The sequence below is a fragment of the Sturnus vulgaris genome, chromosome 1, assembly GCF_052056855.1.
Source record: "Sturnus vulgaris isolate bStuVul1 chromosome 1, bStuVul1.hap1, whole genome shotgun sequence".
Taxonomy (NCBI): domain Eukaryota; kingdom Metazoa; phylum Chordata; class Aves; order Passeriformes; family Sturnidae; genus Sturnus; species Sturnus vulgaris.
This window is the reverse complement of record NC_142243.1, coordinates 15730803-15757804: the sequence shown is the minus strand read 5'-3', so window position 1 is coordinate 15757804 and position 27002 is coordinate 15730803. Positions and strand designations below refer to the sequence as shown.

General features: G+C 36.4%; 1 protein-coding gene across 4 annotated transcripts in view; it reads right to left on the bottom strand.

The window, feature by feature from the left end:
- Positions 1 to 27002, bottom strand: part of MPP7 (MAGUK p55 scaffold protein 7) — a 148500-nt gene that overhangs the window by 96328 nt on the left and 25170 nt on the right. For all 4 annotated transcript variants that reach the window (XM_088160108.1, XM_088160121.1, XM_088160116.1 and 1 more), the window contains one exon: positions 11127 to 11291. In XM_088160108.1, the coding sequence (XP_088016234.1) occupies positions 11127 to 11163 (37 nt within the window). In that variant the 5' untranslated portion in view covers positions 11164 to 11291. The remainder of the gene's footprint in view (positions 1 to 11126; positions 11292 to 27002) is intronic.

Here is a 27002-nt window from a genome sequence, read left to right as displayed (position 1 = left end):
AGTAACTTCAGCCACTTCCTTCAAATAAAAGGTGTGTAACAGAGTAAGCTTTCTTTTCCTTGATCCATCAGATCTGCCTAAATTCCACATGTAATCAACTATAAAACTATTCTCTCCTTGTAACTTGCTCCTCAACGCTTTGATAATCAAATCCCTAGTGAAAAATAAAATGAAAGTTTGTATTTCCTGATGGATTAACTATTAGTGACACAGGAGGAGACAGAATCTGCCCATAATGAGACTTTGGTTTTACACACAAAACTCCCAGAGAAAAATCCCACCTGCCAGCACTCCAGGAGGGCTGAACCCTGCAGGTGCTTATACACATGAAGGTTTCACATCCAGCTCAAAAGTTTCTGTGAGCTTTACTAATTCATATAGCCCTGAATTGCCCCTTCCAGGGAAACAGGTGTCCACGTTCCTAGTGCGCTACTCCAGCTTCAACAGCAACGCACCCAGTGTGTGCAACTCCCCTGGGGAAGTGGAGACAATTAGACAGCTGCTGACTGATTTTATCCAATATTACAGCCATGCTTCTAGTTCTTCCCTGCTTTGGCTCTACAGTCCCGTGTTTATAGCTGTCAGCCAGAAGGAAATGAGAAGCCAGCCCTTCTACACAGCAGTGGAAACTGAGGACTGTGCCATGCAGCGTGCTGGAGAACACCACGCTCTTGCTCTTCAGACTCCTCCCAAAACTGAACACTATGTAGCCAGGAATTTAAAAAACAACTCCATCAAGGAGCCAAGTGAAAATGAGGATTGAGGAGGACTTCATGTATTAACATGGGGAGAAAAGAAGGCAAAGATCTAGAACATGTCTGAAGTTAAATTTGTGTGATTACAGATCATCTGACTCAGCTCCAGAAGGCAACAGCAGAAGAAGATGGTAGCACTTGTAAACATTTACCTTTTCTCTTGTTCCTTCTTGTTCCATCTGTGGTGCACGATACCACAGAATCAAAAATTTTCAGACGGACATTGTGATTTTTATATATTAAGAAATAAAGTATATGGATCTTCTACACACACCTCCAAGCAAAACATGGTTTTTCCTTGTGTCTAAATCACATGAAATGTGTTGATGTTATTCACTGCACTGTGAAACAGTGAAAATTGTGGCTGGCATGTGACTTTACCAGCACATGGCATATTAAAAAAACTGCTTTTGTGATATGGACAGGGACACAATAATTTGTCAAGTTAGTGTAAACTGGTAATGAAGTTGACTCCACTATATTGGCAGCTGCACACTGGCCTAATTTTACTTACCAAATCTGAACAATTGTCACATGCATCTTTCCTACACGTGAAGGGCAGTAGCTTAAATTCCTGCAGCCCTATAAGATCTCACTGTACAGAGATGCTCCCTTGCAGCCATAGAAGTAATCTGAATTTCATAGTAGAGTCAAGGTCAGATCAACCTCAAACGTCCTGCAAAACTTCTAAGTAGTATCTCAGATGGTTCTAGAAGTCAGAGCCAAAGGCCATGGAAAAAAGTTTAACAATGGTTTAACAGTACTGCCAGGCTGATAAAAAAAGATTTTTTTAATTGTTCCAGTAGTAATTATGTAGTCTGAAGTACGGCATCAGTCTGATGCCATACTGAACACTTTTAATTTAGTCTCAATTTTGATGTTTCTCTTGAATTCCCACCTTCTTGAGTCATACAGCATACATGGACCTCACATTTTTTTGAAAGGTGCCACAATGTAAACAAACACAATCAAGAGCTTTTAAAAAAATTAATCTAGAAGTTATTAGAAAAAAGGAAAAAAATCCTATTGTTTTTAATGCCTGATGTTGGCACCACTGTGTGGAATGTCTTGCAAAAAGTGTATAATAAAAGCATTGAAATTTTTGCTTTTATTGTACATTGTTGCTATTCTATTTAGGTTCTTGATTTTTTTTAGTCTAATTTGCCTAAGTTTAACCAGCATTTATATTCAAAAGGAATCATGCATGCATTGGAATTTATTAGTATCAAAATACTTCAGTAAAGTAAACATGACTTACACAAGAAAACTAATTTATTTTGATTTTAAAAAGTAGATCATTTATTCCCAGAAGACCTGAGCATACAAAAACCAAAACAACCTAACAATGTGAGTAAACATGGAGATGTACGACATTTTAATTTTAAGAGGAGAACTAACTCCTAAAGCTAGGGGGGGGGAACTCCAAGACTCATCACAATGTAACCACACCTAAAATGGTAAAGGTTAAATTTCATCTTGTTCTTTCAACATACTTGAACAGTTACTGTCTTCAGAGCATCTTCAGCCTTTTCTAAACTTAATAAATACAATTTAGTTCTATTTGATCTCAAGACTAAAATGCAGAATAATGCTAATTCCAATTTTAAAACGTGTACAGTAGATTTGCACATGCAATTGGATTTGAGAGTAAGAAGCGATGGAAACCTTTTAAATCAAAAACAACAGGACATAAAAGATTTTTCCAGTTTTAGAAAATTGCTTCCTTTGTAGTGTTATATTCTACAGAAGACTGCTTGTTCCTAGGAGGAGAATAAATGGCTAAGCAATTGATGAAACTGTTCCCGTACTGAAGCACTCACACTGCAGATTCCAGATGCTCTACATTCTTGACATCAGAATGGAAAAATTTACTGTTAGTCTAGAGAAATTTAATATCACCATTCTTGTCATATCCTTCATAGCTTCATTATTAGGACAAGTCTGTGGAAGCTATAAACTAGTGCTAAATGATAAAAAATATGGTCTCTGCGTTCCATCACTCTTGCATATTACAAGAAAACATCAACTTTGTTATGGTTAGCGTAAGGAAAGAAATGGAAACATGGTTGTGCCTTTGCTTTCGTATGCTAATTAATTTCCTGAATTAGCATTCTGAACAATGATACCAGGCTTCGAATCTAGAATTTTTACAGCAACTGAGGGATAATAAACACTAAAGAACATATATCTAAAGGCCCAGAACAACACTGTAAAAATTTATTGTATCAATAAAATGGGACAAACCAACTTTTAAATTTTCCACTTTGTCAAAGGTAAAATAATCAGCACCATTTGCTGCCATTTACAACAAGCTAACATTTTTTCACATTTGAACTGCACTTTACAGTTCTACGAAGGCTCAGACATTTGCCTTACACACAAGCAAACAGCATTGCAGTAGAAGCACTCATTCTGACATCCTTGCTGCTGAATAACAAAATCAGTCACTAACACCACATACTGAAAATTATTTCATTCTGAAATTTGAGATTAGTATTTACACACAGGTTCAAATAAAAATACATGCTATATGTCTGCTATTAGGATGGACACACTGCACTGTCCTATCAGACTCCAGCTGTAAAAAGACCACTATGTGCTCAAATTTATGTGCTACAAATAATTCTTGTTTTATGTTCTCTTAAGTAATTCCACTGAATATATGGGCTTGCTGACACTACAAAAAGTTAAAGAGTAAATTTTTCTCTGCAGAGCCAGATGGATTAACTCATTCCAGTAAGCATCTTTTTTAAATTTTGAAGTTAAGTGTTCTACAAAAAAAGATTAATTTTCAAAGTACAGAACACTGAATATCTACATAATCATGACAGGCAAGTGACCGGCATCTTGGGAAAATTATCTGTTTTGATTTATTTGCTATTTCACAAAAAAAAGTAAAATGATGAAATCCTTACAGATGGCAGAGCAATAGAAATACCAATGTTGTATATTTTCTTCTAATAAAAAAACCAGTTTTTCTGTAAGTGCCCTCAAAGAACAAGACTGCACATTCATAAGGGCAATAGCACTTTAACTTCAAAGTCATACCTAATTTTTATTCCTCCAAGCTACAGTAAATTTGTTAGCCCACCTTAAAACAACGTTATGACAGAAAATGTTGAATGAGTAATCATTTAAACCCATCACCTTTAAAAATATTATTTCCTTAAAAATGGAAAAGTCTTTAGTTTTGGAACTTGGCTCCTGGAGCTACAGAATACGCAGTTGTTTGAAACAATTATTGGTCTTTTAGGATTTGTTTCAACATGTGTATTTCAGATTTAACATACCACATACCGTTAACGTTCTGATGTGAGTTAAAGAGTTGATCTCTGTTTGCATCCATACAGGGCAAGACTTGCTGCAAAGTTCCTGCTTGTATGGCTCATCAAAATCAAACCCCCTCAAAAATGTAGTTACTAGACACTGTGTCAACATGGATATATTCAAAGTTCATAAAATGTACTTTTATGAGTATTCAAAAGTCCACCTATTATATGCAAGAATAACACGTACATAAAACTGTTTTAAAGTGACCCATGGAGGACAAATTAACAAGCAGCTTGTGGAAAACTCTTACAAAAATTTGATATTTAAAAAAAAAAAACCCAAAAAACCAAAACCCTGTCTCCTCCAATGAAACCTGCATATTATGGCACCTTGAATAACCTTGACTAATTGATTGGTCCTTTCCATAGACATCAGCTTGGCAAGTCTTTAGTATTTCTATCTAGATCTTCATCAGCCCTAGAGCAGGCAATAGAAAGCACCTGGCAGGCAGTATGGAAAGAACTAATTCCAGCACTAGGAAGGCACTGGGCACACTGGCCATGTTTTAACCCTTTAGTCACAGTCTACAAGGTTATAAGAGACTTGGCACTGGGGAGGGGCAGCAAGGCCTACTAAACACAGCATTTTACATCTGCAAAATTAAGACACAATATCTCATTAAGAGCCTGAATAAAGACTTCTAACAACAGAAATCAACACTATTTTCAAACCAGTTGGGTCTAAGAATAATGGAAACACTGTTTGATTACCACGTATCTCAACTTCTCATGGTCAAGATACATGCTAATCATGTATCTCATACAGGATGTATCTGTCATGAGAATAGAAGAAAAAGTCCTACATTCCTAGGCAGTACTGATGCCTGAAATCAAGTCAGTATATTATTTCAGTGTTGTGATTCATTGTAGGACCTAGTTTAGGATTTAATACTCAAAACAAGTTACACCATTACACAACCAGTAATATACATGCAGCCACATACACTTGATATAAAAGTTTATAGAAGAATATAGGAATATACACAAATTTAAAGAGTCAAGTATACTGACAGACTGAGAAAGTTGGGCTGTTCAGCCTGGAGGAGTGTGCATAGAGACCTCCAGCAAACTTCCAATATCTCAAGGGGGCCTACAAGGAAGGGTGGAGAGGAGCTCTTTGTCAGGAGCTATACTGATAGGAGAAGGAGTAATGGTTCAAATGGAAAGGGGAAATTTAGGCTAGTGTATGGAAGAAATTCTTTGTGGTGAGATTGGTGAGGCACTGGAACAGGCTGTTCCCAGAAGATGGGGCTATCCCATCCCTGGCAGCTTTCAAGGCCAGGTTGGACGGGGCTCTGAGCAACCTGGTCTAGTGAAAAGTGTCCCTGCTCACAGCAGAGGGTTTAAAGTTAGATGACCTTTAACGGCCCCTTCATCCCAAATCATTCCATGATTCTACACCATCACCTTATTTTGAAAGTAAGTTTAGGAAAGTAAATTATTTGAAATAATTAAATTATTTCATCATTTATCTGTAATACCAGTATGTTGCTTTGAGGTATTCGTGTTTTTTTTTTTCTAAACCAATGTGTTATTTTAAAAAATATCAATTTTGAACCCCTGTATTTCATAACAGGCAACTAACAGCTAGCAGGGAAGTTTCTCATTACATCTTAGTAGCAATAAACTGCCTTTCAATTAAGAGGTTTAGTTCTTTTAAATCAGCCAGGATTTGATGTGATATTGGGCTGAGAAGCCACAGTACCATCCATCTGACACTAAATGCACAGTACTTGTGCAGAGCCAGCAGCAGGCTCTGCTGGCTAACCTGGATGCTGGCATAGCTACACTTGAGGGGGACAGCATGGCAGTCTGCTCTCAGGAAAGGACACTGGGCATCACTAGAACTGTCAACCACTTGTGTAACTTGTGTACAGCTTTTGGTCCATCAAACAGAGCCACATAAAACACAGCCTCTGCTTACAAACAGTACAGGCTATTGTGCTTTCAAATTTACTACAAAACTACACACTGTTCACCAAAAAAATAAAAGGGGGGGGCAAAATTGTTTCAGCTGCCAGACCATTTGAATTTAAGTGTGTCCAAAAACTGTAACAGTTTTAAAGAGTTTACCATCATTAAATATACTAACACACATTTTCTGATTCCACACTACTGAATCAGTCTAGCATAATATAAAACATTAACACAAAACAGAACAGTTTAGAGAAATTTCATTTCACTTTGAATGAATTTTCAAAGTCACCATAAATATGTTGATACCAAAATAAATAGCCTTTCCAACACCAGCAAATTGTATTTTTAAAAATTAAACCAGACTGCAATTAAAGTTAGCCATACATCTCATACTTTCCTAAATCCTCCAAATTAATGTTATCCTTAAAGCTATTTAATGCCTCTGGCAGATGGAGATGGGAGAAATCAAGAATGCAAGGATAAAATATTGGCTCTATTTATTAATTCCGTATAAATTTTGCCTCAGCTGTCATATCCATTTTCATTAATATCTGGCCATACCTATGCATTTCAACGTGCTGAGGAATTAAAGTAGCTTTGAAATTGTGATGCAGCCAAAGCATTTACACACCACACTTGCTACAGCTCACCTATATCTAAAGTTGTAGCCCAGAGTGTAAAGCAGGCGAGTGAAGGCTTTCCCTCTGCTCTGTTTCCACCACAGGACGTCAGTGGGGAAGCAAAGGCAGTTTGGAGCAGGAACCGATGACCCTGCAAGCCTTTGCCCTGGCAGCCTCCAACGGAAGAACAACTCCCAAAAACTTTCCTTCATTGCTCTCCTAAATTTCCTTTCTCTTCATCTTGTAACAATGAGGTAGCCAGATCTTTGGCCACCATTTTATGTTGCTGCGTTCTTTAAACAGGCTGTAAAAATAGAACTCTCTGATTTCTATCTCCCTCCAAATAATTAAAACTGGGTTAAAAGGCTAAAATTAAAATTTTAGCACTTCAGAATTATTTGTCCTTCTTCCACTATAGATGTTTCTGATGCCCCCCTTTCAGCTTAGTCAACTACTCAGCTTTTTCTTCATATTATTACTCTTTTTCCTCCGTCTTTTAATCCTTTTTATGATCAAATCCTCTTAGAAAACATCATGTTGAAACTGACAAGCTGATCAAAATGCATTACTATAGCAGTAAATAAAGAGAAGACATCTATATGAAAACAGTAAAAATAAACCAGCTTCTTTTTTTGTTCAGTTGACTGCAAAATTTTCTTTGAACTTCCCATTGCTTGCACTGGTCTTTGACCACTGGGAAGTCAATCCATATGAACTCTCCTAGCAAAATATTTTTGCCAGCAATCAGCATATCCACATCAACAGAATGCAACTTCAGAGGTCGAGATTAATTCAACAGAAACACAGAATACACTACTATAAATGCATTTTGGAAAAATACCTAACATTGAGAACAGATTTCATGTATCAATTTGGTGTTATTACAAAACAGAGATGAAAATACAAAAACCTGGAATATTTTGAAGGCCATGTGAACTTAAAATTTGGTTAGTAACAAATGTGGAGGTTCTTTTTATTAAAAACCGAACATGTATTCAGTTTTGCAGTCTTGTAACACTGAAAAAACTATCTGGCAGGATGCTTGCTCCTTTATGCTCTCAAGGAGAAACAAACATAAGCCCTTGCACATTTTCTCTAATTTACAATATTCAAATCCAAGAACTGCTTCTGCCTTTCACTGTATATAAGCAATCACACACATTTTTACTTGGTGCCCAAATTTGGCCCATAAATGTGATTTTCCTGCTGCCAACACATGAAACAAAAACATGAAGTCTGCTTTGCACATTCATCATACACTGGCTTTTGAGAACAGAAAAGCGTTTTTAAGCTTGTCAATTGAGCAAGCTTTATACAGCGTTGGGAGGAAAGAAATCTGCAACAAGTTTACGATGTTTTTCACATTAGAACAACACTTAAAGCATAATGATGTCATCTTGGCTCCACCAAAGTCAGCGACAAAGCTGCCATCTACTACTGTGAAGCCAGAACTGCAATTTTACGCCTTCCTAAATATACCAGATAAGTGAATGTCAGATCTCCCAGATTTGCTTTACCTGCAAAAATGCAAGTCTCCTTGCTCAGTCTTCAAAAAAATCTGTTTGATGGCTTGCACACAGAGGGCAAGCAGACTTCAGTAACACAGGAACTGCTGAAAGCTTCTGACCCAGCCTGAGGCAAAAGCTCAGCCTTCCATTCATGCTGGTTGCTTTAAGATAACTTTGACTTGACACTGACAGGACCATAAACCTTAAGGGTCACACAGATGTTATACACAATGAGCAGCTTTTCAATTGTTATTATATAAAAATAGATTTTCTATATGGCTAATGGAGAGTGAAAGAGAAAGAAGCATCTGCATGTAACACTTTGTCCTCTGTCTTTAGATTAGTGAAGCCAGATCAATCTGGTAAGGTATAAGATTAAATTGAAAGTCACTGTATTAATCTGAATAAATTATAACAAGTATTTTTTAAAAAATATTGAAAATAATGTAGCCATGATTTTGTTTTATCATAGCTTAAAGCCTGGTAAATGCCCCTCAAAATAGATTTGAAGAAGCATGGCTTGTGTTCAGAAGAAGATACAGGTTAAAACATGGAAGGACAAAAGCAGCTATATGAAGAAAGCAGCTGCAAGTACCTGGTGCCACTTCTAATAAAAGCTGTTGATAAAGTAAAAGCAAGATAAAATTAACACAGTCAGGTAAACATTTAGTCTCATCAAATACAGCCCATCATGAACACTATCCTACTTTTGTCAGTGATCTGATACTTCAGACTGTATTAAAAAAAAAAATGTAAATGAATAATGCTCCCATACTGGTAACTGAATGTCCAGCAGTCTGTGACATGGCAACTTTCAATATTCACAGATGATGCATTTCTATTTACAAGTCCTCACGGAATTCTTGCATTTGCTTTTAAATCCAGGTTTACTTTTATTTCTCCCAGTATCTAACAGACTCAAAAATAGGTTAGGGTGCATTTTGACTGATTGTATTTACAAAAGAGAGTTTTAGCAAACAGACTGAACAGGATTATGTCCCTATCCTAAAGGCCCCACCGAGTGATTTGCCAAGTCCTCAGTGCCCCAGACCGAGCAGTTTCAACTCGTCACATGTCACAATACCAGTCTGTGCAGGCAGGATGAGAGGAAGAACAGAGGTAGGAAAAAATTTATGCACATCGCTGTTTTTTAATCTACGAGTGAGAATAATAGCAGAAAAACAGGACTCCAGTTAGAAACCACCAGTATCATAGCCAGGGTAAAAAGCACAGTTTGATGTAACAATCCCAAAAATATCTCAGTGCATATCAGCCCCATCAGGAAGTATTGTCAAGAAAGTGGAAGAAAAAAAACAATTCTCTTTTCACTCCAAATGCAAATCTTTATTTAGAGAAACCACTTATAACTTGAAGCAGAAAAAAAAACGACCTAACAAGCACTATTATTTAACAGACAGATATTAATGGCACGTATCATGTTTTACTATAAATTTCACGGGACAATGGAGACACTTGAGTTTGAACACAGATCTTCATTATTAAAGGCATGTTTGCATCATCATATTAATTAAATAGCATATTAAAACATACTTAAAGGCATTCTAACATACAATATTTCAAAATTAGTATTATCATCTACTTTTTGAAGGTCTTCCCTTTCTTTATTCAGAAAGTATGTCCACGACTATTACTTTTGGGCAAATTAACTACCTTTAAAAACAAACAAGTAATAATTTTCTAAAAATTAAGGCAGGTCTTGAAAGGACACAAAAGGGTGCATGATAAAGAAAGCAAAGGTGTAGCATAGGAAATTAGCCCAGAGTAGACCCTGACACATCTTCCAAAATTCAGCTTTAGCATACTGAATAACTTCAACTCACTTATTTATATGAGGAGAGGGAGAGAAAATAAGTGTATGCAGAGATAGGGTTTGGCAAAGTCATAGTCAAATCCCTTAAACACAGGAATAGGGAGACAAAAAGCATATAAAACCAAACAACTCTCCTTCCCCATGGTAACAAATAAACACATGCACACCCTAATTGTAAAGATTAATATTGTCATCTAGGATAAATTTTATGTGTGGGGAAAACAAAATCACTGCCCTGTACAGTATACTAAAAATAAGAATCGAATGCCGTTCCTTATATATATATACTTAAGCACGTATTTTTGGATTCCTGACTTGAAATCTCCCTCCTAACTTTCCAAATCCTGCTGTTACTTCTTGTGCATAAAACTATGTGGCACAGGGGTGGAAAGCACGATCTTTGTATTATATTGTAACGTCAGCTGGATCACCCTTTTTTAACAAACACTCTCAAGCAAAAATACTAAAAGTTATCCCTAACAAAGGGATAAAAATGTTGTCAGAGAGGGAGAATGTCAGTATAACAAGATGATGAAATTTAACCTTTGAATATAACCAAATATTGCCACAAAGAAGGTGAAAACTACGGAAAGCTATGCAGCTATCTGCAATCCCACTGTCAGCAGTCAGTGACAGGAACTGGGCTCTGATGTGGAAGGCAAGTGAAGGAACAGAACTTGAGACAGTATTTTTCTTCTCCTAATTTGTTATAGAGTTGTCAAAACTGAACAGTCTGTGTTCAGAAATAACTCCACTGATAACTGTAACTCACAGAGGGGATAGTCTAGACTGCTGCAAATATTAAGGCATGCATGATATCATCATCTTTTTTTCCTCTTTCCCTCCTCCTCCTTTTTCAAGTTAACATTGTAGGAACCGTGCTCAGAGGTGAATCCAAATTCTTCAGATCCATCTATAATATATGTTTGGAGCTGTTCTTTTTAGGAGGTTGGGGATAGAAGAGAAGAAGGTGGTGGTAGGACTTTTCGAAATTAATATATTTTATCTGCAGTGTTTCATGTATCTAAATTAACTTCAGGGAGAAAAGGTTATGTTTTAAGTCTTAAATTAAAAATCTGGTGAGACTATAATTAATTATCTTACTTGAAACATAGACTTAACAAATAAGATGTGGAGGAAACACGGCCCCTCCTTGGCCTGTGTACCTGTGTCACTTCCAGATCCAGTTGATAACGCTGGCATGATTTAGTCTGCAGAGCGTCACGCAGAAACCTCAGAGCAGCACTGCAGCCAGAAGGCAGAAGTTTATTTCAGTTTAACTGCTTGCAGCCAAGTTGTCTACAAAGATTTATGTTATCTCCCAGCTTCTCCTAGAAAGAACAGAAATAGAATTCTACAATTAAGAACATTGTTAAACTTTATATTACTGCAGCTAACCAAATCCAATAATTTGCATGAAATTAGCTTTTATTTAAGATTCTCAAAACCAAGTGCTAGGCATTTATTTATGACTGTTCAGATTTTTGCTTCCTCCAGGTGAAACAAATTTTGTTCTCTTCAGTCTAGCCTATAACCCTATTCTGCATTAAGGATAATTTAACATATTTCTCTAGTGTAAATTATACTCTTTAATTCCAGCACGTCAGGCACTTTGGAAATAATGTCTAGAGGTATTTTATTAAAACTGTGAATAATTGAGTCATTCAAATTTTGCTACTACTTTTCTCAGGAAAACAAAATTTCTTACTAGCACAGTAATTTATTCAGTGTTTCTATTTAACCTCCTTTTAATTGTTTTCAGGTCATTCAAGATTTTTATTTGTAATCCGGAAATATAATCTAAATTTTAACTGAAGTTGTAAAAAGTAGGACTGGAGCATACACTTTTCTAAGGTAAACAGCAGTTTGATTCGTGGAGTTGATGGAGCCATTACCATGTAAGGAATTTTTCTGTGATTCATTATGACAAAGTCAGTGTTTTTCTAACACATATTTTGTAATAATTGTACAGGTCTACTGATAGTATATTTTTCTGTCTTTCTTTTAACCACTTTCTGAGAAAAAATAAAGTTCACGTACCAAAAATTAAAATTAATTTCAAATATAAGTGAACGGATTTGTATCAAGTATGTTAAAATATGAAACTGGAACACAAACCTAGGAAAAGAAATTCCAGGTTAAGATAGCAAATGTCTACTCAGAGCGGGGCAGGGACTGATGTGTTTGGAGGGAGAAGGAAGAGAGAGGAGAAATAGAAGCTATCAAAAAATAAGGATTTTTTCCCAGATTTCAGTAAACAAAAAGGATCTTTGAAGGAAGAAAGCAGCATAGTTCTGCTTTAGCAAAAGAAAATAAACAAATAGAAGAGCGTTTTGCCACTGCTATTGCTGGTTTGTTTTTTGCTGTTTTTTTAAAACACATTCATATTAATCAGAATGACTTTTGAAGTCATGTTGGCTCTTAAAGTGCATATTTTGGACCCATTTTAACTTGGCAACAGTCTTGTGGAAGAGTGATATACAGGTGCTGTAAACAGTGTATGCTGTTCAAAATTTTGTTTTTCACTGAAAAAATCTCCACATGGCTAAAAATATTGCAGCATACTAAAGGCCATCCACAAGATTTTGTTTAATAAGTTTTAAAGCTATTATTAGATATAAATTAGTTGTTAAATTGTCCCCAGGCATAAGTCTATAGTTTAAATAGTCTGGCAGCTTTTTTTAAGTACGGGGTTTTTTTATGTCCCCTAGGCATTTACCCAGTGAATCTGGGTGGTTTGATTAAGAAGGCAAATACAGAAGAATTTACCTCCCTGGACAACTTCTATGATGAAAAGAACCAAATAAAAACCTAAGAGCTTATCTATTAAGACTGATTAGGGGCTTAGGATTTTTTATTTTTTCTTTGTTATAAAAGTTTATGAAGAAAAGAAGTCTTTAGTAAAAAAAATCAGCTTAAAAAAATATTTTGACGTTCATCAAATCAGCACAGAAGTCCATTAACTTAAAGCACGGATAAGGAAATTAGGTATTCCAGAGTGAAAGCTCATCTTATGGTGACAAGAACTGTAAAACATCTATATGCAAAGCTAGCCAGGGTGCAGCTTAAAAAAGGAAAAAAAAAAAAGACATCATAGCCAAGGACACATTGTACCAATTAAGAAGGAACATATTCACTTTACATTAATTCTGCTTGTTTTCTGTTTAACACATAAAGGAGGAGTCCTGTCCCAACTCAGCGACAGTCCCCAGCGTGAGCACACCACGGCAGCCGTATGAAGGATGGAGGCATTTTTACTTTAACACGTGTAAGAAACTGGTTAAAACAAAATTATTGATTAGTAATGAAACATCTCTGATTTACATGCACCCTAAACTACTTTCATCTATTAAAAAGAACGGGGAAAAAACAGAAAAAAAATATAAAACAAACCAAGCAAGGCATTCTCGTTATAAGCACATTGCTATTAACCAGAAATTCAGGTTCCTTAAAAAGAGTTCACGGCAAAACGCAGAAAATCTTGTTGATCTACATATATGCGACGTATTTCAACTCCATCCATTTCTTTATTTTTCTTTATTTCACAGTAAATCATTCAGTACAAAAAAAATCAAGCTGCTCATTATTTAAGAAACTTATATACAGTATAAAGTTATTCCCCCCAGATCCTAAATATATATTAATGAAAAATAAATGACCTGATGAAATCCTTACCAGTAAAATGCTTAATATTTTGTTGGAATGGGATGGGGTGTTTTTTTTTTTTTTTTTCCTAACGTGCAAATTAAGCTACATTTTTGCAGTGATGATGCTATTTTCTTTGGCTCACTTTATTGAAAATGCTTTGGAAGTTTTTGTCGGAGCCCAGCCATAGGCATTGCTGACTGCTGTATGGAATCGATTTGCTGCAACACAGAAATACCAGCTGTTACAGTATGTCCTGAGAGGGATTACCGAATATTCCTAAATTGAAGTTCAATCCATCTTTCCATAAAAATTAGGAGCCAGGGCCAGGAACGTAACAGCAGTATCAAGTGCACCTGAGGCATTTACAATACCCAGCAGGACTGTTACAAGCAGCCTTTAAAAAGGGCTTATTTTTGAAATTTCATTATTCCAGTTGTACCTTGCTTCTATAGATCGCACCGTATCGGGTTCTGCTGGCAGCCGCCGTGTGGAAACTGCGGCGCCCGCGCGGCCCTCGCGGCCCCTCACGGCTCCCGCCTGACCCCTGCCGGCCGCGCTGCCCACACGCCGCCCCTTGCTCCTGCTCTTAACTATTCAAATAAAAGCGTAAATAATGGATTAAAATGAAATTTTAAATTGCTCCATTTTCATTGTTTCTGCCTGTGTCTATCGGCATAACGAAAGACATCTCTATTTGGAGGCGTTCTGGTTGAACGGCAGGTATTCGAGGAGGGGAATAAGCCTAGCCTGTGAAAAGCACAAAACTATTCTGCTGTCTTCCAACAGCTCCCACACACTGCGGGGTAATCAAGCTCTGTCAGTGAGCAGTGAAGGTGACAGTTCTGGTCACCTTCACCACCAATGTCATTACAGTGACATAACTCACCAGGGTGACACACGCCCTGGTTACACAAGGCCAGGAGTAGGGCAGAAGCACCTTCCAAAACTGCAGTATTCTAGAATTACAGCTCTCCAAGGGAACCATTTTTCTGCATATCCCACATGTAAGAGAGGCCCCTTAGCAAAGGATGAGGGGATAAATTTTGTTCCCAATCCCTCACATTGCCAATACAAAACTGGTAACCACGGGCAGAGGCCGGGCAGAGAAAGCAAGCAGGTGGGAGGCAGCTGGAGAGCACCAAGATGAACGGCCTTCCATGTAATTTCAGCTTTAGTTACTTCTTTCTAGCATCCCCTATTGCTTTTGAAGTAACTCCATCAGTCATGCATACACTTTATTGCAGTCAAGTTCATTTTCCGAGAAAAGATGAGGTAGAAAAGCTGATTCAAATTTGTACTTACGGCAAGCACAGTGCAGTTGGAGACAGAATATGTGAAGTCTTGGTTCTACCTCAGACTTCCCACATAAACCTCAATAAACTCCACAATATTTATTTCTGAAAGGGTATTTTACAAGTTACTGAATATTCTGGCACTTTATTGATTACAAATTGCTTCTCTTCACATTTGAAAAGTCTGAAGACTTCTGATAATTTTATGACAGATAAAAACATAAAAAGTATGAACACAGCAATGCTACAAATCAGGAGGTAGGCAGGCTGGGGATGGGACACACAAACCCAGGTTGTTTGACACAAGAAACATTCAACATATTTTTCTAAAGGATGCTACAATTATGACGACTATAACCTTGATTTCCAGGACAAAACCAGAATGTCTGCAAATAGTATTCAAACTACCAGATAGAGATTTCATGCGGAGACAGGAAATTTGACAGCCAGTCAGTCTTGTATTCATTATGGGGCCTCAAGTAATTGAGTGACTACAGACATGTATACAAGACTCCAAAACCCAGTGAGCACAGGAAATTGCCAAGGGAGGTTTTCTAGACTGGGAGAAGTAAATCTGTTTCAGTAGACAAAATCTGAATTGAAAATGGTGGTCGAATCCTTTGGAAGCTGTAATGTAATGGGATCTAGTGAATTCTTAAACTCTTCTGAAGAAGGTTTCACCTCCTTAATCACACGGTCTCCGACAGGCTACTGGAACCCACCACTGGCTCCTGACAGGCTTCCAGAGCTGCTCAGCCACCCCTACAGGCAGTACATTGCTGGCAAGAGGAACCTTCAAAAAACCTTCAACTACTGCACAGAGGACATGCACAAACGTGATTGGTCTTCAAAGATGCTGCAGAAGCAAGAAGCTACTTCTGACTCACTCAGCTGTGTGTGTAATGAAAATTAGAACAACTGCAAAAATCTTTCTGTATGAAGTCGACTTAAAAACCCCAGAAATATCTATGGCAACTACCAAATGTTATTAACTAATATACCAGCATAGAAAATTTTGGACTGTCCCAAATCGAAAAGGCCAACAGCTGCCTTTAGTAACTTTCTCATGGTCTTATCATCATATCAGTCTTCAGCCATAAGAAGAATTAAAGGCTTCTGCATATTTTTCTGTATAATGTTCTATCAGTGTTCTCCATTTTATTTAGGTTACACCATAGATATGTTAGCAAGAGCCTCACTTTGTGAAAAGACTTTCAGAACAGTATATAATAATTTAGACACTCTAAGGCATCCACTGAAAATATGTAACTGCTTGACATTTAATTTATACATTTGTGGTTACAACTTTAACAAACAGCAGTTTGGAAAAAAATACTTCTAAAATAATTTTATCTTGTAGTGTGACTTCTACTTCCATGGCTCAAATCTGACTGTGAAGTCAGTGAATCAGGAGAGAGATCTCTCTGGTTTCTACTTATGGGAAAATTTTTATAGATGGGAAGAAAAAGATACTATCTAAATTATAAAATCCTTGACTACAAGGAAGAAAAAGAGAGAGTATTTAAGAAGCCATGTACTGAAAAACATTAAGACAGTAGAAATTACTACCCCATCAGCCTGTGGTGGTTATTTCCAGCAGTTTGATCAACCAGAACAAAGTAAGGCTGATTTCCAGTCAGTGGCCCTCCTGACTGGTGTCTAAGGCTACATGTTTGGACCTTTATAATTTTATTCTCTTCCTCTTCAACGATGAGCTCCCACTAGACACTTCCCTCACTGGATCATTAAAATACAACTTCAATCACTACCTGACCACACATTTCCAAAAACGTGCCAGAAGCTCATATATGGAAGAGATCCACCCATGAATGACTGAGTTTGTTCAAAGGGCTCAGAAGACAGGCAGGAGAAGGAAAAGAGCACAGCATACAATTTTCTTCACAACTTCAGCAATAGACAGGTTTCTCCTCCTGACAAGAGTAATCCTGTGTCAATGGAAAAATCTCACTTACCTAAACAACTCCAATAGCAACACTGAAACTGGTATCACAATTTTCCTTTTTCAGACTGTTTTCCCCCATAATATTCCTTCATCCAGAGCAGAACCATTTACCTAGATACCACGGTTATCTAAACCCTCTCTAAATACAACTGTGAAATACATTCTTTCGATGAGTCAATACAACATAGAAAAAAACAGAAATAAAATAAAGACTATATTAAGATATTAAAAAGTTGGCAACACTGTTATTAATTTCTATATTATGATGCATTACAATTTAAGTTTTAGACAGTTCCTTGCAGCCTGAAAACACTGCCATGCTAAATGTGAAATACGTTCAATAAGTAGCAATATTAAAAGAGGCAAGGCTTTTTGCAACCTGCACCTTCCCTGTCTTTAACACAAAAACTCCTACGTGAGCTCTGTCCAGACTCAGATTTTTAATGTCAGTGTTTGAATTGAACACATTATTTTAAATGCATGAAAACATTCCTTTAAATAAACACACTAAAGCTACCAGTTTAGTTTTAAACAGCATCACTGTTGTAGATGTCCAATACCCTTAGACAGATCCAATTTTCTGCAAATAAAATGTACCAACTGACAGAATAATATTAGTTTAATATACTAGTTTAATAAAGCTATTCATTAAAATGTGACCTAAACTATGTCTCAGATCAAAGGTTGCTCTTTCAGTTCAAGTTACTGGTTTGGGCACACTTTTAACACTTTTCCCCTAGCTGCAAACCATTCCTTTCCTTGGAAAATAGCTGTCAGCAGGTACCACAGCCTCTCCATTAATTACCTGCACAAATAGTTTTGTTCTGGCATGGTTTCCTGACAGTCTGTTTGAAAAATGTAAGTAACTACAGTAAATTACAAACCTTACTGACCCCCTAAATACTGAAAAATTGGCAATTTTTCTATAAATGAGAGTTCAGCAAAACTTACTCCAATGAGTCATCCAATAACCTCCACACTCTCTAAGAATTAAAAACATTTTGCACCAAGGAGCTCTGCAACTCCAGTTTTAGAAATATATTTCATATTTTAATAGTAGCATAATGCAGTTTGATCCCACATTTACAAAAGTGGATGGGAAAACTGTGATCGAAGTAAAACAAGGATTAAGGAGATCCTAAATAAACTAGTAAATATCTAATTAACTTAAATAGTTTAGCCACATATTAGCATCATCAGCATTATTTACATCAGTCCAACAAAAGATGTATGCGTCAATTCTCAGGTCTGTTAAACAGCCATACCCAAAAATCATCCCCACAGTTACATAAGTATTCAAATTATTATTTGAAACTCAGAAATATCTCCTCCAATGTCAAAATGTTATTTTTCAAACTCATAATTTTGAACACCTCTAGAACCAAATAAGGCACAGATATTTTACAATGCTTCCAAATTTTATGACAGAACTTTTGATCTCTCCTTCTCTTTCAGACTAACTTAACTTCTGAACACTTCTCCTTTGTTCAGCATAATTTTCCATAATCTATAATCTTCTGTCAAAATGTGATGATTATTTTTATAGAGGATGGGTAAAGAAAAGAGATGAATTAATAATTAAGCACGGGGTTTATTTTTCTGAGGGCAAAATCAGAATAAACCCCACTTTCTTTACATGTGTTTTTATCCAAAAACTACCCCACTACAATAATTTTCATTTTAATCCATTTCAGATTGCTTTTTTCAATGTGAAGTTTTAAAATTCAGTGAGCAATCTGGACAGTACACCTTTAGCTCAATTCTGAAAAACATTTTGATTTATTAAGTGGTAAGTAACAAAAAATATTCCTTAAGTGTACACATGCATAGTAAAAATAGAATGCTGCACATGGACAGACAGCTAATCAGAGGAACACAAATAATGTGTTTGACTTTCACCAGTTTACAAACATGGACAGCCAGACTTTTCTGTGATTTAAGTTTATAGAAGAAAAGAAAGGTGAAGATGAATGGCCAATCAATGACACATTCCAGTGCCTTTGCACTGCTGGTACATCAAGCATACCAGACATTTCTTGCAGTCTTCTGTCTTCTCTGGAAGTTCCCTGTGACCATCCTTCATTCTTGAATTCTCCAATTCCATCTAACTTGCAGTTGCCACTGAAAAGCTCTTCTTCTTGCATTCCTTCCCCTTTTTGGCAAACTCTGGCAGAACCATTGCATCAAAGCCACTGTATGACTTGTTACCCAGCACATACTTCCTTCCATTTTTATTTTCATTCTCTTCCTTTTCTCCATTTCCCTCTTTCCAGTAGAGAAGCTTCCCCCTCTCAGGCCCTGCTGTCCAAATTCCACCTTGCAGTTTCTTCCTTCTTCACATCTATATCCATTTTACCTTTTCTCTTATGACACTGCTATGTACTCGCTATTCTTGTCATGAATCCAACAACCCCCAGTAATCTTGGCCTTTAACCCCTGTATTTGTAATTTTTTAAAATAATTTTCCATCTCCTGACATTTTCCTTTTACTTCCCTTACAGTTTTCACTTTCTCCTGTCTCCATTTCTACTCCCACCCCACTGACCTTTTACACCATTGTTCACATGTGAAAATGTCAATGACTCTCACATCATCGTTTTCTAAACCTAGAGTCAGTTTCCAAATCTATTTTTAACCAGCAAATCCTTGCTTTACTACTCTCCAAATATCTTCTTTAAGGCTCTTCCCTTTCTTCTAGAACATGGGTTAGCTGAGTTCAAACAGGCAAGAAGACTGAAGTGTGTGACACATGTTAGCAGTTGCAGACAAGAACATCCACATAGGAAGATCTGTCTGCCTGCAGCTCTGTATTATCTCCAGGATGGAGCTACCCTCAGAGCAGGACTTTCCTGTGTCTTCAGTTACTTATAGGCAACTGCAATATTCTAAACATTTTGGAACCAATAGTGTGTATATATAGCTTCCAAAATTATACATTAGAATTCAAATGAGATATAGTTAAGAGCCCATCTTTAAGTTTGATTTACGCTATGAGACAAGTCACTCTCCACACTTAAGTTGCATGCAAATTTAATTAGCAAAAAAGATATCACCTGGAATTAATTCTGTTTTGCAAACTATATAGCCCAAGTAATAGTCCCACAGCAATCAGAGTGCCTCTGAGGTTCAAGTCATATTTCCAAGATTAAAAACCACTTAATTCAAATATGAGCTACTGCTGGATAAAGAGTCAGATTTAAGGCAAGGGGTAAACTGTATGTCAAGTTCACACTGCAGTGAAGACAAACTCTCGGATTTCACTTCATTTGGCCATAAAAAACATATTCAATCTTTATGAAGAAAATAATTTAAAATTATAAAAGTTCAATAAACACAAATGCTAACAGAACTAAACTTGGCAGTGCTACCTACATGAAGACCTTTTTTTTCTGTTTTTCTTGTTTAACTCACAGCTTAATACATTGCTTTAAGTCTTAGTGCATACCAGGAAAACACAGGATATGCAAAGAGTCCAAGTTAATGTTGCTGTTGGAAGCTTAATGTTTGCATTTCCTGGATTTTGGAATTTTAACTAGGTGAACAATACTGCATTGATTCTATTTTGGCATTTGCTAGAAATACCGAAGTGGGTTTTTTTTTTCTTTTTTTTTTCTTGCCTGAAACTGTATAAATCAGAGTTAAGCAATTTGATAGTGAACCTTTGGCATTTTTTGTTATTCACTGGTCCTCTCCAACTTACATATCTTGACGTTTACTGGGAAATGAGAAAGGTGCTAAATGAAGCAGTAACCATACCGATGCCATCAAGTGTAGTTAAATTAAAGTGCTTAAACATACTTTAAAAACATAATGCTTTGCAAAATAAAATATTGTGAATACATTCGTTTTGACGATGCAATGCTGAACTAGTCTACAGTAAAATGTTTCCTAGAGCTGTCATTGAAAATTCCCTAATAGCACTGAAGAAGTTAATATAGGACTGTGCACTGTTCCCATGCATGTCATATACTCCTTTATACTCCTGTGACAGGGTGTAACCAGAGGTCAATCTTCCCTCTGAATTGAAAAGCTAAAACTACCTAGAAGTCAAAAAAATTAGACAAATAGCAAGTAACTGAGCTCAGCTAAGTGAAGCTACTTCAGGTACAAAAACTGTAATCACCTCAAAGTAACTGGTCTCTTTCAGCGCGTACCAATGTGTGCTCCTTACATTAATATCCTTGAGATGTTAAAATATGGAACAGAACAGGGGCTAGAGCTCATCTGGCACTCTTGGCTCCTATTTTGATAGATGATTTAAGGGTACAACACTGATAGAAATGAGTTAAATACACACTTCAATCAACCCACGTTTTTCAGAATTCAGAAATTAATTGGGGTTTTTGCTTGATTTGGGGTTTTTTAAATAGCTAAGGTGTGTTTCCAGTGCTACCTTTTCAAGTCAGGTTCCTACCCTTGCGAATGATGTTGCATAAAAGACCCTACCAAATTTAAATATCTACAAAACCATCTAATTTCTCTGAGGATTTGCAACATTGAAGAGGCTGTGAAAGGAGAATGAAAAAACAGTGAGGAAGCCTCCTCTCTCCTACTGCTCTCTAGATGGATGGGAGGGGAAGGGAGGAAAGAAGTCACAATATATACATCAACTGTAAAGCTTTTTAATTTTTTTTAAACTTCCTTCTAAACTTATCGTGATTTACAGAACTTTGTACAAAGTGACCATCAAGGACTCACATTATACTTAATAGCTGTGGAAAGCACGGGTGGGGCTTAATAAAGGGACATATTGGATTTGTAACTTTAGAGTACATTAAATGTTGCTGTCATGACCATCCCAGCATTACCACATCAACAAGAGAGGACATCTGCTGCCTATGGGGGTACAGAGCCAGGTGGCAGAAACAGGGATACTGCACTCAGAGCAGAATCCAAAAGGGCATCAAAACCAATTTTTACCGCGATTTTCAAGATACCAGAAAAACATCTCCAGATAAGTATTCAAAATGAGATTTTTTTTAATGTGATGAATTGAAAAGGTTCCCAGAGACTTGCAACTTACAGCACTCAAAGCCAGGAGAGGGAGCTCCTGCACTTTTCAAATAAGTCAAAGCGGCTTTCATCTTGTCTTTGGAAATAACAAAGCAGTTCTCATCTCAAGCCATGCACAGGTCTGCATTTGATTGCTTAAGAAGAAGAATCTAATATAAAACTTTAGGAGATATAATGCTCTAACTATATGTGACTGATACTGTTTAAAAAAATCGTTAAAATTAATTTTACTTCCCCTCCTTATAAAAGTGATCATTTTCACATCACATAAACAACATTACTGAAATAACTGCCTGCAAACTGTTTCAGAAGTGAAATTACATGATCTATAAACAATAACACAATGGGTACAAAATGCCACTGAATTTCCTAACAGCAAAGGGTGTTCTTCCTATTTCTAAGTTGAATAAGATAGAATTACAAGAAATGAGGGACTGGATTTTGGCAATTTTAAGCAAGTTAGGAAACTGGAGAAATGCCAACTAAAACGAATATTTGAAATTTATTATTGCAGAATGGTGCCACAGTTGCATTTTGTCAATCCATCTTTTTATGAAGGTGGTATTTTTCAAAACATTTAAATCTAGAATAACTATTAATAAAGTGCTTATTTTTCTCCTTTTCTAATCAGGATAAATGAAAAAATATTTCACAGGTTTTGTGGTCTGTTTCAATACTATAAAAGCAGTAAGGCTTAAAGTAAGAGCAGATGACCAAGAAGTCAAAGTTTTCGGAGTGTGCTCCATCAGAACACATCCATTATACCAGTATACTGTGATATTAGTAACATTTTCTAGGTTGAGGGAAAACTCATGGAATAGAATTGATTAGATATTTAAAAGTTATCACTATGGCAAATTTCTAAATTACTTCTCTTCAAAATACATATACATAGCGATATGCCTGGTTTACAACTAAACTAACATTTCAGTCCTGGAGATAACTTGTGTTTCTTGCTCAGTTAAAATGCCCAAGACTGAGCCAGCCCTTATTTTTATTGCCAAGTCTTGTAAAGAATGTCCAAGAAATTTTTACCCATTGAAAGAAGTCAATCTGTGAAAAGTCCTCACTAAAAAGCACATGCTAGTTTGAAGAGGAGAAAGGTCAAAAATGTAACACATAATTTGGTGTATAGGAAATCACATATTTGCCTCTCCCAATGGTTTAAGTTCCAGGTGGGCACTTGTTTCCCAATTCACATACCTTACTTCTATTTTCATCAAAAATCTCAGCCTTCCGGGTTCCCTGACGAATGTTTTGATATATATCAACTTTAAGATACGGTTTTATTTTTATATGGTAAAAGTGACAAGATTCTGTGTTTCTTGTCAAAGGAAATGAAGCTTCCGCTTCATAATTTCTTCCTCTCCTTACTGATGACTGTATTAGCATTTTCCACACAGCTCTCAGCTTAATCAGAAATATAAAACCTTACACCATCATATTCCAGCAACCAATTAGCCATGTGGTCTACGTAACTTCTCATTTGACAACTGTAATATTCTTGAACTAATGCTCTGTGTTTGAAAACAGAATTGATTGACAGCAGAATGTACTCATCAATGAAATGTGGCCTCTTGACAGAGAAAAATGACTCTCAAAATTTTCCCTTTGCATCTTCTTTGACCTTCAACTAGGGTGGTGAAGGAGGAGAGAAAGAAAAGTCATAAAGATCAAAAGAAGGGCAAAAGCAGCAGTAATAAGCAGTAATATTTGCTGCCAAATTTCACATCACTGTCAGCTTTTGCAGTATAGCAATATAATTATGTAGTATAAATTTCATGCAGTTTCATAACTACTCTTCTCTCACTCAGTAGGCTTCAGATTTGTGGAAAATATTAGAGTATAACTATTTTTCATGGTATATTATTTGCCAAAGTATCACTGTCACAGCTCATTTCAGGTATGGCAGTATGATTAAAGATTACTAAGGGGGCTTTGACATGTAACTTAATTTTCACAAATAGTGTAATTGTTACTCATAACATTATAAACTAGCTTAAACAGACTTTAGGACCTAGAAGTTAATTCCCTAGAAGTTATTAAGTGGATACCAGAAAATATTTCATCATTATGTAGCCCACCCGTTTGAAACAAAACAAAATTCCACCTTTCAACTGAAAGGAATATAGCCAGCAACGACCACAGGGAGTGGCAAGGAAATGGAAGTGCAGAAGCACGTAAGCTCTCTGGAAGAGTTTTTCAGTGTGGCCTAAATTCTTGAATCCAACAGCCCAATGGAAGAAACAACTGAACACAGAGAACAGCAACACATGACAAGTCCAGTCATCTTTATTGTTGGGCAAATGGACCAAAACTTTAGAGATTCAAATTAATTTTTCAAAAGGAAATTTCTCTTCATTCAAATGTCAAGCACACAGTAAGAGAAAACAAAAACATCTTTTCTTTTGAAATAACTCTGTTTTAAATATGTTGTTACTCAAAGACATTCCTGAAGCCCAAGATGTGCTTCTCCAAGGTCAGCTCCACTGGTCATCAAAGTCTCCTCTGCAATTATTGCCTCTGCCTTGCCCCTTCCTAGCTGAGAAAGTAAGGTGGCAGAGAGAAGAAAAACTCTTTTCACACTCTTGGCTAGTGTGAAAACAAGTAGAAATAAGAGACTAATAACTTCAAAGCTTGTAGATACAAATGCAGCTTACTAAATAACTTTTTTCCTAAGTACCACATCACACTATTTCAAGCAGAGAGTGTACACAGAAACAAACAGATTTATGATAATAACCAAATTTGAAACTAACAAACAAGTCCCACCCCAGGGGTTAATCACACAAAATATACAAGTACATATAAGTAATGAAATAGAGCGTTTTTGAAGATCACTAGAGCGTGCTCCTGTGATGAATGCGTATCTTACATATTGTTACAAAAGAAGATAAATAGGAGTTGCTAATCTCCTTTCTCTTCTGGCCACACTCACAAAACCCCTTCAGGCCTTCATGATCTGCAAACTTACTGAAAAAATAATCAGAACTAGAACCTCTCGGTTAGAAAGCAACGCCAAAAATCAGAGTATTGATAGGTGATTTTAAAAAATCTCTTTTGTTCTGCTCTCTTGAATAATACAGAATAATCACAGCGGGCATGCCCAGCCTCTAACCTCCCCACAGTCACAGGCAAAAAGAAGGAACAACAAGGTTTGCAAAATACCTGCCTCACCAAACATCCTGTTATAACACCATCAGTTTCAATATAAAAGCCATCAGATCTATAGCATGTCAGAGATCAGTTACTAATAATGTCACAGGTGCTTGTGGAACAGTTACTGATGTGCAAATGCACAGGTATTTGAAAAATAAGTTACTGCTGTATGAAGGGGAACTTAAAATAATAAAATAAAATAAAATATACTCACTAGGCCCTCACTAAGCTCTTCATAACCATGAAAAGCATGAAAATGTGCTGTTCTACACTGGATACAGATGCAGACAGGTTGAGTTTGAGCTAGCCACTCTAGCTACCACTCTCCTCCCTTTGCTCCTTGGGACCTCATTAGTTTGACAGCCCACCAGCATGAGCTGGCCAGCCTGATTCCTGAAGCCAGACGCCAGCAGTGGCCAGGCCAACCACCATGTCTTGCAGCAGACACCTCAGAAAGCAGCCACCCTGCTGTACATAAACAGCCACTTCTTGGAAGTGGCTCAGCAGGATGGTCTGTGATGAGCAGTTCTGCATGTTTCACAGTTCTTATCTTTCAACCAAATAAACCCACCCTTGCCTGTGGGTTTAAGGCAATTTGCAAAATAGTCTTTATGTGTGCAAGGGGGAGGAGTAGGGTATGAGGCTAATGGGGAAAAAATTGCCCTGGCACTCACTGAGAGCTAAAAGAATCCCTGAAAACAACGTGCAAGCAAGTATGATCAAAGAATTTACTATCAGTGTTACTTCCAAACCCTAATGAAGACGCTTGCAATATCTAATCTCACCATAAAAGCTAGCTTGGATGTGGAAGGTGGCTCCTCCAATGAAAATCTAGCAAGTAGACCTTGAAACAACCTATGTGCTGTGTTAGCATCGAGTTATCCTGTCTAAGTCTGTATTTTACAGTTGTAAGTAGTAATTTTCTGTCTTCACACTGCTCAAAATATGGCCCACCTCACTCATTGCATGGACAATCCATGCTCACTGAGTACTTGATTTGCCTTTAGTGTGTTACATACAGGCCTTATTTGCTGCAAACCAGCCATGTGCAGCTCTGGAGACAGGATGACCTTTTGCTGCTTCTGCATTTAACACACTACTTGCTCAATATAATAAAAGATGTTGAAATATTAGAAGTTAATTCTCACTTCTAAAAAAATCTAAAGATCAGTGCATTTCGAAAAGATACCTGTTATCGTAAATATATAATCATGGCCCAAAGTGACAAAAGGTAAGAACCTATAAAAATATTCATCCAATAGAATTGTCTAAATTTCCATGTCTAACAATAGATTATATTAAAATAGGTTCCAAAGGACAAAGTTTTCTGAAGCATTACCCTGGATAGTATCACAGCCTTTTTATATATGCAGAGAATATTTCCTTGATTTGAAATAACTCAACCAGTTCAATTCAATAACTAGCCTAAAATCCAAGTAACAGAGTAAAACTTCAACACAGGAATGGTTGCCTTCATTTTCCTGGATACAAATGAAAAAGTTAGCATGACAGGAAGATCTGCTTGTTCTACTTTCTCAAAAGATGGCAAATTTAACATATTGAATAAATTATCATGCACGGAGTATTTAATTTCTTAAATTAAATTATATTCATATTTACTAGTAAGTGTTATCCTAGAATGCATATCTGAATTTTAATTGAAATATAAAATTATTTATTACATCCTTTATACTTTAAATTTAAAAATTACTTACTGGCTAGTTCACTGAAATTAAGAGCAAAAATATAATTAGATTTAAAAATTAACAGTTTCCCTTTGTTCTTATCAATAAATGTTAAAAAAAATAAGAAAATTCATGTTAAGTTATCCAACTGCTTATATAAAAATGTATGGAAGTACACTGTATAGCTTTGTAAGAAAAAAATTGTCATTAACTAAAAGGAATGTCTTAAGAAAAGGTCAAGATGTTTCAGGGCAAGTATGAATCTAGAAATTTATTATCAAT